At 44.3% G+C, this 12,410-nt stretch overlaps 1 protein-coding gene across 1 annotated transcript in view; it reads right to left on the bottom strand.

Moving 5' to 3' along the window:
- MTM1 (myotubularin 1) overlaps window positions 1-12,410 on the bottom strand; it is a 77,894-nt gene that overhangs the window by 42,029 nt on the left and 23,455 nt on the right. Inside the window, exons 2-4 of the mRNA XM_083159444.1 lie at window positions 7,048-7,120; window positions 5,160-5,232; window positions 4,341-4,435 (exon numbers count right to left, since the gene is read on the bottom strand). Coding sequence (XP_083015570.1) covers window positions 4,341-4,435; window positions 5,160-5,232; window positions 7,048-7,110 — 231 coding nt within the window. The 5' untranslated portion in view covers window positions 7,111-7,120. The remainder of the gene's footprint in view (window positions 1-4,340; window positions 4,436-5,159; window positions 5,233-7,047; window positions 7,121-12,410) is intronic.

Here is a 12,410-nt window from a genome sequence, read left to right on the forward strand (position 1 = left end):
CAGCAAGCCTGCCCCACATGTGGGCACTTGGGAGAACCACAGGTACCAGCATGTGGGGCATTAAAGGCCCGCCGGTACCTATAGCCCCCCTGTAAAGGAAATATTAAAATAAAACAACAAACACTGGTTTTAAATGTTTTATTTAATAAAAACACAAACACAGAGTTTTTAGTATTTTATTAAACTGCATCTGGTCTTCACCTGGGGGCAGCGGCCCCCTAAGCTCTTTTGCATGGCCGCCGCCTCCCAGGGCTTCTGCCTCTTCATCTGTGTTCTTCACCTGGGGGGCGGCAGCCTTTTAAGCTCTTTTGCATGGCCGCCGCCTCCCAGGGCTTCTGCCTCTTCATCTGTGTTCTTCACCTGGGGGGCGGCGGCCTTTTAAGCTCTTTTGCATTGGCCGCGCCTCCCAGGACTTCAGGAGCTCTTCACTCCTCCTCCGCCGTCGGACTGACTGCCCCGACCCTGTCTCGAGCTGGCTAATATAGCCAGCTCTAGGGGGCGGGGCAATGACGCGGCGAGCCGTGATTGGCTGGCCGCGGCCATTTTGAAATTTGAATTTTTTTTTTTTTTTTTTTTTTAACATCTCCGTGACCCGTCCCGATGCCGCCGCGCTGCCGCCGAGAGGAGAGGAGAGGTGAGGTGGCGATGGGTGCTCCTGCTGGTGGGGGAGGGAGGTCAGGGGTGGCGGCGGCGCGGGGTGCGGCGGTTCTGCGGTGCGGGGTGCGTCGGGTCTGCGGCGTCCGCAGTCGCTCAGTTCTGCTCATCTGCCCGCAGCCACACATGCGGGAGATGAGCAGGAGCTTTCTGAGCGACTGCTCTGAATTGTACAGCCCGTCCGTTCTGAATCTTGGACAGATTCAGAACGGCGGGTGCGCGCATGTAAATCGCTGTGTGGGCTATATACACAGCGATTTACATGCATCTTCAGGCATTTTCTGAGCGATTTGTTAGAATCGCTCAGAAAATGCCTGAATATCGTGCTGTATGTGGGGGCCATAACTCTGCCTGCTCAGGGAAGTACACTGGCTGTTTCTTCTGAGTCATGAAGAAAGGATCTCCTTCTGTGGATGCCTCTACAGGGAGATCTAAAACATCCCTAATGGCCCTGATAAGGGGCTCGGGACCATGTACTGCCGTCTCAGGAGCTGGTTCCTGCAGACCCTGCTCCTCACCCTCCTCCAATATGTCCTCATCGTCCTCATCTGTGTCAGGATCCATAGCAGTAGCCTGCCTCTTTTGAGGCTGTGCGGGCGGGGGAGGTACATTTTGGGTATGAAGAATATCCACCCTGGCAGATAACATGGACAATTCCCTCTGAACCCTCTGCGTTTGCTGAGTGTTAGTGGAAAGCTGTGAAGCCACAGAATCCAACAAGGTCTTTATGTTGGAGGCCCACGCAGGCTCCTGCTCGTCTGCCTGCGATTGCCCCGCAAGCTGTGGGGGAACCCCACTGATCTGGGTGTCAGCACTACTGGGCTGTGGTGACATACAAGCCTCACAAGTAACCTGGGACTGTGACTTGGGCACAAACTTGGTGCTACACACCATACAAGTGAACTTTTTCACCATGATGAGATAGTACTACAATGTCTGTAGTAACAAACACAACCCCCACGCAGTCACACACGTGCACACACTGCTGGATGTGTTTCCTCTGAGTGAAAACAGACTATGTGCTTGCTTTATGCTGTGTCTAACTAAACAGTGGGGAAAAACAGAGCAATTGGGGAGCCAAGTGCACCCTTAACCTGAACTCACAGATCTGGGTGAGCTGGTAACGCTAAACACAGTGATATAAACAACACAGTGTCTGACTAAGCCAGATAGCGCAGCAGCGCTAAATCGCTATAAAAACCTGCTGTCTCTGCCGTGCTGCAAGTACCCGGATCCACCACGCCAGTGAGGAGCCCTGTAATGGAGTCTGGCAGCGTGTGAAGAAGCAGGAAGTGACAGCGCGCGCCCAGCAGAGCTTGGTCCCGCTCTGAGTGAAGCCCCGCCCCCTTACACGGAGCTGGCGCTTACATATAATTATACTGACATTATTAAAGGTGTAAAATATATATATCATACATTATACCCTGAGGGGTGTCCCTGGTGGTCCAGCGGCAGCACCCCTATGCCAGTTATCAGACGCGGTGTTCACGCGGTCCCTGCTGGAGAGCCGCCATTACTAGCCGTCGTCTTGCCGCACCAGAAATGGCTGCGGGGACCCCTTGTGGGACCCCCAGCCTGTACTCACCACCGATGTCTTCAGACCTGTCAGGGGTGTGCGGCGGCTAGGGGACTTGCTCGCTACAGCGCAATGCTGTGCGGTGACAAGTCCCACGCAGGACTGGATTGTCCTGTAGCAGGGTCAGCTCTGCACCTGAAGAGGTCGGGGACTGACCCTTCCCCTGACACCCACGAAGCAGGACAGCTGTGTGGTCACTACAGCGCCCCAAAATAACAAACTTGAAAATAAATGTGGAAAAAACTCTGGAGCATCCAGAAGCACTGCCTCTCCTGAGGCACATTTTTCAAAACTGACTAGTGGAGGGAGATTGAGGGGAGGAGCCAGTGCACCCACACTGAAAGTTCTTTTATGTGCCTGTCTCTCCTGCGGAGGTCTCAATCCCCATAGTAGTGAAGCCCAGTATCCCATTGGACGGTAGAGAAATAAATAAAAAGCGAATACTTCAAATGTATAGGTTGACTTGCTAGTTTAAAAAAAAAAAACACCTAGACCAGTGGTTTCCAAACTCAGTCCTTAGGACCCAAAAGTATCACGTTTTCAAGGTCACCTGGCCAATGCATAGGTGTAATCATTACTCAGGGAACACATTTTAAAAGTGCAGCTAATTATTTAGCTTGTGATTCTGCGAGACCTGGAAAGCATGCACAGTTAGGGATCCTTGAGGTCCTAGTTTGGGAACCAATGAAAGACAGTTATCCCTGGTAGGAATATCTCGCTGCCATGAAAAGTTTCAAGGAAATTAAGGGAGCAGGAATACAGCAATTTGACAATATCCTTTTTACATCAATAACTATAGGATACATAGACGAAGTTGGCATGAACAGTGCCAAAGAAGAAAAAAGTAGCGCTAATACACCAATGAACATTCGCAGTAATAAATTTAATAACATATAAAAACAGGCAAAAAAAAAAAAAGACAACTCAAATGAATAAAGCAAGGATCCGTTCCTATATATACCGCCAGTCGATATCCACATAGAGCTGCAATAAATAAACTGTTCCAAATAGTGGAATAATGAAGTCCTCACAAGTGGACCACCAAGGACAGTCTCTGTAGGCACAGATATGAGTTAGTTACCACATTAAGATCACCAGGAGATATTATTCCAATTAGGAATTATGTCAGCAGAAGTCTCTCCAAAGCAAGGTGAGGGTGATGAAGTCCAAAAGTGGCAGTTGGGGATGATGGAGTCAAAACTCCCAAGGGGCTTTGTTGCGCTCGCCATGCTGTCCGGGTCCGGCCAGTCGGGATAATGACTGTCGAACCCCTATATCACACCCGTCTTTTTTACCTGTTTTTATATGTTATTACATTTATTACTGTGAATGTTCATTGGTGTATTAGCGCTACTTTTTTCTTCTTTAACCTTTTCTATTTGAAGGGTTGCTCTTACCTCCCCTAGTAGCTGCTTCGCAATACACCCACTGCCAGCTCCCGGCTTGTTGCCTAAGCAACACTTTTCTATGTTATGAACAGTGCCAACACCACAATATCGACAGTTCTGATGACAACGCTGTTGAAAAGGTTGACAGGCAGCACATTGAAATTACAGAATGTCAACATTAGGCTGCGGTCTGGGGTTAGGCGTAAGATGCCCATACACGGTACAATTGTTATGTGCTATGAGATGCGTGCTCCCGTCACACATCTCATCGCACAGCTCAAAAAGTATGTGCTGCACATACTTTTTGTACTATATCTCATCGCAAAACCTATGCAATGCAATATTGTATCGTGTATGGGCATCTTTAGGCTGTGGGAAGTTAGGGTTAGGCACTTGAGGGAGTTTAGGTATAGCAGTGAAATATCAGTGTCGAAGGTCTGAAATGGAAGTCTTTCACTGTATCAGGCCAGAAAGACCCTTAAGAAATGTCTGCAATGGAGTTAATATTTTTTATTATTTGCTACATTTACTGTGGAATTTACTATCATTCAATAATACACATAACGCAATCTAGATAGACAATTTATTTTAACACTGTTTCTTGCAAAATGCATTGTGCTTTTTATGCAGGGTAAAAAAAAAAAACATTCACACACAGTATGTTATGCAGGATTACTTTAAGAGACACAAAAACCTGGAGTGAACTAGCTGCTTTAACTTACCATCTCCTCACCTTTGAAGTACAGTTTATAGTTAGTGACAAATAATCGTCCTTTAACTGGTGCATTAAATGGACACATGTAAATAACCTCCTTATCTGTCAAAGAGAGAACACAAGAGTAAACAGAAACCAAGAGCTACGCAAGAAATAATTCAATTTTATTAATATAGCAGGTTTTCAGGCTGAAAAAAAAGGTTATCAATTCACATGTATGTATGTATGTATGTATGTATGTATGTATGTATGATACACATAGGCCCTTATTTAGATCTGATCGCAGTACAAATCGGTTCTCAAAATGGGCAAAACCATGTGCACTGCAGGTGGGGCAGGTGTAACATGTGCAGAGAGTTAGATTTGGGTGAGTTATTTGGTTTCTATGCAGGGTAAATATTGGCTGCTTTATTTTTACACTGCAAATTATGATTTCAGTTTCAACACACCCCACCCAAATGTAACTCGGCACATGTTACATCTGCCCCACCTGCAGTGCACATGGTTGTGCCCATTTTGAGAACAAATTTGTACTGCGATCAGATCTGAGTAAGGGCCATAGTGTGTGTAAATGTGTATAAGCATCTAAAGTTGGGGATTTGTAGCACCCTGAGAACTACACCACTACAGCCATGGGACAAAACAAAAGGAAACCATGCAAACGTTGGGAATGGAATGAAGAGCTACTGACACTTAATTACTTGCTCCAGCAATCACTAACTATTTATTTAGCACTGAATTATTTTAATTTGCAGACAATTCCACAGCTGGTTTTCTGGGAGAACATAAAGGATAGACTAGGAAGCATCCATGCATACAACCTGACCTGTCACAAGGGTCTCTCCGGGTAGCAGGGGAATTTCATCATTATACTCTTGGTTTACGCCATCTCTTGGAGGCTGTAAAATAAAACGACTTATTAAAAAAAAAATAAAGATCTTGTGGTGAAGGATGGAAATGAGAGTATGTTGCTGAATACAATGAATAGCGCAGATATTTTCTTGCATTCGTTTAAAAGCTCTATAATACAGTAAGTGTTTATGGAAATATCTGTTGTGCTTTTTCCCCAAAGCAAGCAATGAGTTACATCTGCACCTCATCTCACCTAGAACGTATTAAGCACTGAAGTGGTGGCCACCATAACCCACTGACCAGTAAACAAATACAATACAAACACAGTAACAAATTGGTGTAGCAATACAAGACTGACACTTTGTATACATCCATTAATAAAATATTCTTCACCACTTAGTACTTAATGACACTAAGTACACACCCTTCATACTAATCTTCATTAGTAGCAATCCCATGGGTAATCTTGCTAGTGGAGCTAAATCATGTTCTTTTATAGCAAACCAATTGGCAAAAGAAAACCTTGATTAATGATATTGGTTACTTTTAACCTAATAGAGGATAAGGAAATTTAAAATAAAACTATAAAAAAGAACCCCTAGAACAAATAACAGCAAAGCACAAAAAAAATAATGTTTAACAAAGTTCTCACTGAGGATTTATTGCGATTCAGGCTCATAGACCAAATCGGATAGTCAAAATGATCCAACTGCACTTAATGAACTTAAAAAACTACTATTTGGGCCAACAAGAAGATGCGATTGTTGACATTGTAGCTTCTGGTTGGTCCTGTCGCTCAACTCAGCTGTCAGCTATTTTGAACTGTTCAACACATAATGTAGCAATATAGCTTTTAGAAGACGCAACAATTCCTGGTGGCAAATGATGACTCAGAACACCATACATCAAAGCCTTTGTGCCAAAGTTAACTGCAAAGTGGTGTACACACGGTGTGATTTTGGCTATCGATTTTGACTGTATAGTATAAGCATAGCAAGTTGAAGCAAGTGAAAATTGCAGTGCTCAGCCCCATGTGACCCTGAAGCAGCACCATGGCATCGGTATCATATGGCTATATAGACTGTGCAGGCAAGTCTATCTTTACGGTCGTCTGTAGAATGTATTTGGCCTAGGGCAAGCATAAATCCAAAGTAAAGTTGCAATAGGGGATATCGATGGGGGATATGGCTGCGGGGCCCTATTCAATGCTTTCTACCTCCACAGCATTGAACAGGGGATCTCGGCAGAACAAGCCAGACTTCAAAAGCAGCCGAGAACGGCCAGGAATTGACGAGCACTAGGCCGCAGCTTATCGATTCCCAGCCACTTCTCAAGGCCAGGCCGCCTTCTCGACCCATAGCAGGCGGGACATTGAACCACGCCTGCAAAATCTCAGTCTAACAGATCGAGAATGGGACAGGGTAACGGCTGTCGGGACAGCCCGATAGTCATGACCCAACATTGAATATCCCCCAATGTGTCCATACACTGTTCGATTCTGCAGGCGGTGGGACCCGGCAGGTTGCTGGCATCCGCTACCAGGGAGGGACGGTGCGGGGGCCATGGCCCTCTTTACAAGATAGAAGAAATAGATTGTGTAGCACAGTCTATTTCTAATTTCGATACCGATGTCGTAGGGCCGCACATCAGCATGCATGCAGTTAAACACTGTTGCCTATCGATTTGAGCTATCTGATTTGGACTATTAGCCTAAACCTCTGTGTGTACACAGCATAAATGTTGTGGGTTACTCTAATAATGCTAGAGACTCTAATAACTAATCATTACTTTGATATTAGTAGAATTTTTACAAACATAAGGAAGATTGAGCTGTAAACCATTAATTGCAGACTTATCCTTACCCTTCTAATGGAGGCATTTTCCAGGGAGTTTGAATTGAATCGTGTCACAGAGGAAGAGGCCATGATAAGGAACCTTAAAAATAGAAAAAAAAAAAAACAGAAGAGGATTTCTTAGTGATGACAAGAAGCTTCAATTGTACAAGACCAGCCCTTGCAGATGGACGCGGCATCTTGGATAAATGCTGCTAACAGCCAGGTATCCCTTCTGAACGAGAGCAATGCCTGCCAGTCGCTACGCATGGTTAGCACCTCTGCCTGCAATGGATTCCACCTCATACACCGGACAAGCATAAAATAAAAAGTCAGAGAGGCCGGAGGAATTCTAGTATTTTTCAGGTGATTTTTTTTAAAGTCGAGAGAGAGAGGGGGGGAGGGGGGCGGCTCTGTACACATGTATCTCTGATCTTCAATACAGACAGTCGGGATTCATGTCATAACTTCCTCAACATCGAAAGCCCAACTGTCAGAAGCCGGATTGGGGGGCGAGCGCATTCAAGCCCCTTGTGGGTCTTTGATCCCCACAAGGGAAAATACCCTTGTGTAAGTCGGGATTCTGACTTAGTGCTCCTAACAGTCGGGCCCCGATGACGAAGAAACGACCTTCGGGAATCCCGACTGTCGGTGAGTCATCCGGCACCCTTTTCTCATCCCCTTTCAGTATATCAGCTCCCTTTCAGAGTCTACTTCCCCCTTGTGCTGTTTACCTGAAGTGTAAGTGTTAGAGAAACATGAAAAGTGCATTAGTAGGTCTCAAACAAAAGAATCTTGCATAGCGCATGACAATATAGAATCAAGTTAGCAGAATCAAATGCAAATATAGGAAGCCATAAGAATAGAATTGTGAAGACTTCTCCTTTTACATTAACGGAGAGACCAAAAACCCAGAACGCATCACAGAGTCAATAACCTTTCATGATGTCACCAGAGAGGTGTACATAGCTGATCACGCACCAAAGTAATTTGACGATATGCTGGATTGCAATGGTCCAAGTAAACTTTGCTCCATATGTACTGTATATTTATTCAGCTAAACACTGCAGTAAATGACACTAAAACAGATTTTTTTTTTTTTACTGACTTCGCAAAAATCTTGTTACAGGATAAATACATACCATGGGGGAGCGGGTTGGAACTGTACTACCAGAGCATGCTCTGGGATAGATTACATTCTCTCTCTATATATCTATATAGATGGAGTAGCAAAAAGATGAGCACTCACCAAGACATAAATACTAACAGGTTTATTGTTCACATAAATTGGTCAGATCAATGTTTTGATCAGCTTGGGATCATCATCAGGAATCGAAAATGATCCATAAACAAGCACAAAAGCAGTCATCCACTGAAGAGAGTGTAATGCACTGCCTCATTGGGGCAGTTTAAATACCCATGTCTATAGAAGTCCGCCCACAGGACGTGACATCAAACTCAGCATATAGACACGTCCATGGTGACCAGAAGAAAAATTATCAGGTAGCGTAGTCAGAGACTTCCAACTTAAAAGTAAATAATTTATGTATTTTTGAGAAATACATACATACATATACATATATATATATATATATACATATATATACATATATATACATATATATACATATATATACATATATATACATATATATACATATATATATATATATATATATATATCAATCTCTGGTGTCCGGCACTCCGTGTTGCTGATAAATGATGATTAGGGTGCCTTCCTCTGGTGTAGGATGACTCCTGCCCAATATTATATGCAGAAACGGGGCGGCACTCCAATAGATACAGTAAACCAAAAAACTTTTTAGTTTTTAATGGTGCAGGTGATGGCAACGTTTCGGGGCAGCGCCCCTTTCTCAAGCCGGAAAAAACATCTTCTTGTTTTTTCCGGCTTGAGAAAGGGGCGCTGCCCCGAAACGTTGCCATCACCTGCACCATTAAAAACTAAAAAGTTTTTTGGTTTACTGTATCTATTGGAGTGCCGCCCCGTTTCTGCATATATATATATATATATATATATATATATATATATATATATATATATATATATATATATATATATATATATATATATATATATATATATATAGCAAAAGTACAAAGGTCTGCACTCACAGAGCCATGAGTGTTATTCAGTTCCAAGTGTTTTACGTTCTTAAAACATACTGAACATTTGCCATAATACAAGCTCCAGCAATGGACTGTTCCCTAATACGTATATATATATATATATATATATATATATATAGCTATATATATATAGCAAAAGTACAAAGGTCTGCACTCACAGAGCCATGAGTGTTATTCAGTTCCAAGTGTTTTACGTTCTTAAAACATACTGAACATTTGCCATAATACAAGCTCCAGCAATGGACTGTTCCCTAATACGTCATTAGGCCTGGCCAGCTCTCGAGCAATGATGAGCGAGTACCAGTTGCTTGTTGTTATAACCTACTTTACGAATTATAACCGAATAGTGGGTCTGCATCTCCATCAAAACAATGATCGATAATCCATTAAAAAAAATGATGGAATTTACATTTTGTAAAATTCACAATTGCACCTATTTCCTGCTCCTCAGTGTTCTCACACAGAATAGCTTTTATAAAAGAAGATCTAGGCTTCGTGGTCTAGTTTCTCTCACTTTCAATTCCCTGTCATATACGCACTCTTTGTTCTCCACACTGTGCACAACTGATGGGAAGCCTTACAAATGGGATGCGGTCATTTGGTCTACTCTACAGCATGATGGTCGACAGTCATTAGGTCAACACCATTAGGTCGACATGTGAAAAGGCTGACATGGGTCTAGGTCGACATGAGGACAGTTCAACATGGTTCTAGGTCGAAAGGTCATTAGTTTAAAAGGTCGTTTGTTCGACAGTCAAAAGGTTGACATGGGATTTTTCACAGTTTTTTGAGACGACGTGCCGACAGGCGGTATTTCATGCCCTACCATCCACTAGGGCGTGGTGGGAGAATAAGATAGTGTGCTGAACACAACGAGGCACCGTGCCCGATGCATCGCGAGCGCAGCAAGGGGATGCGATGCACTTTCAACTGTGTCCATGTCGACTGTGTTGACATTCGGGTAAAAAAACTGAAAAACCCCATGTCGACCTAGTCCCATGTCGACCATATGATCCCAACCCTTACAAATAAATAGTAAAAAATAACCAGAATGTACACACTAAAATAAAGGCAAAAGTGTAAAATGGGTTGTTGCACAGTAATTTACCACAGTGAAATCAAGTTCAGCCATGGCACTGAACTACATGCATCAGCCAACACTTCACAATCAGTATCACTAGTAGGATATTAAATAAGGTTTTCTGTGAAATGGAAAATGAAAAAAAAAAATAGCTGCAGGCTAATTATGAAACATGGTTTATCATTTTAGACACAGTACAAATAGATAATTCGATTTCAAGACTCTTGCAGAGTAGGGAAAACAAATTTAAGATTCAAGAATTCCCTATGGCAAATTGATAACAGCAGGGCAATGAAGTAGAACAGGCTAACAACATAAGCAATAAGGGAGAAAGGCTCACACAGAACAGGCTGGTGTATGCGGAGATGGGTTGAATTCAATTTATGTTCGCTTTAGTAAGTGACCAGCACAAAATAAATAAATTGCATGGTTGTAATATATTTGTACTGTGCACTGAGTTTCTCAGAGTAAGCTGTTCAGCAAGAACATAGCAAAACCATATTTGTTACTAAAATTGGTACTCTTTACCTAGAAGGGCGCCCGCGATTGAAATCGCGGGCGTCGGGGGTAAAAATCGCGGTCATCGCGGTCATCGCGGGTACATAAAAATCTGCTACCCGCGATGACCGCGATTTTCCCATAGGGAACAATGTTAAAAGGCTGATTGAGCGCGATTTTCATGTAAAATGCCTCAATGCCCGCGATTTGCCCATAGGAATCAATGTTAAATGGGCCACAGAGGCCAAATAGGCACAATTAACCCTTAAATGTCACACCACATTTTTAACGCCACCCCACGATCCACGGCAACCCGAAGCATGGCGAGCGCAGCGAGCCCGCAAGGGGCGGCGGTACGCGTCCTCCGACCTTTTCATGCCCTACTATCCACTAGGGCGTGGAGTGAGAATAGAATATTGTGGCGAGCGCAGCGAGCCACCGAGCCCGAAGCGTGGCGAGCACAGCGAGCCCCGCGGATACCTTCACAGTTATACGCGTCCCCTCGCGGGCTTCACAGGTGTCCGCGTCGCCACGGACACCTGTGAAGCCCGCGAGGGGACGCGTATAACTGTGAAGGTATCCGCGTGCGCTCGCCACGCTTCGGGCTCGGTGGCTCGCTGCGCTCGCCACACTATTCTATTCTCACTCCACGCCCTAGTGGATAGTAGGGCATGAAAAGGTCGGAGGACGCGTACCGCTGCGCTCGCCACGCTTCGGGTTGGCGTGGATCGTGGGGTGGCGTTAAAATTTTGGGGGGACATTTTAGGGTTAATTGTGCCTATTTGGGCTCTGTGGCCCATTTAACATTGATTCCTATGGCCAAATCGGGTCCATTGAGGCATTTAATAGTAAAATCGTGTCCATCGGGCCTTTTAACATTGATTCCTATGGCAAATCGGGAGCATCGCGTCGCGGGCATCGCGGGTACATTTATGGCCGGCCGCGACGCGACCGACACGATTTCCATGTTTAACATGGGTTTCAATGGGAAATCGCGGGCATCGCGTCGGTCGCGTCGTGGCCAGACATAAATGTACCCGCGATCACCACGACGGGCGCCCATCTAAGTAAAGAGTACCCTAAAATTAAACATAATAAAGGCAGGAAATGGAAAAACCAAAGAATTGGATGCAATGAACACCTGGCTCACAAAATACAGCACTGATCACAAGTCAAACTATAAACTAGATCATTGGTTCTTAACCCCAGTCCTTAGGACCCCCCAACAGTTCACATTTTCCAGGTCTCCACACAGAATTGCAAGTGAAATAATTAGCTCCACCTGTGGATCTTTTAAAATGTGTCACTGAGTAATGAGTGCACCTGCTGGGTGACCTGGAAAACATGTTCTGTTGGGGGTACTTGAGGACTGAGGTTGCGAACCACTGGACTAGATGATAACCAAGTTCCAAACTTTCCAGTCAATCCAGGCTTCCCGTGCAAAGGTGTGAGATGTTGCAGCAGCACTGAAACACCAGCAGTGGGAATACGGTCGGTCGACAGTCATTAGGTCGACACCACTAAGTCAACATGGGACAAGATAGACAGGTCCTTAGGTCCACACAAGCATTAGGTCGACATTGTCTAGCTCAACAGTCAAAAGGTCAACACATGGGTTTTTCGCTGTTTTTTTGAGCCAACATTATTTCATGTCCTACCATTTACT

The sequence above is a fragment of the Crinia signifera genome, chromosome 9 (assembly GCF_055691185.1).
Source record: "Crinia signifera chromosome 9, ASM5569118v1, whole genome shotgun sequence".
NCBI classification, from domain to species: domain Eukaryota; kingdom Metazoa; phylum Chordata; class Amphibia; order Anura; family Myobatrachidae; genus Crinia; species Crinia signifera.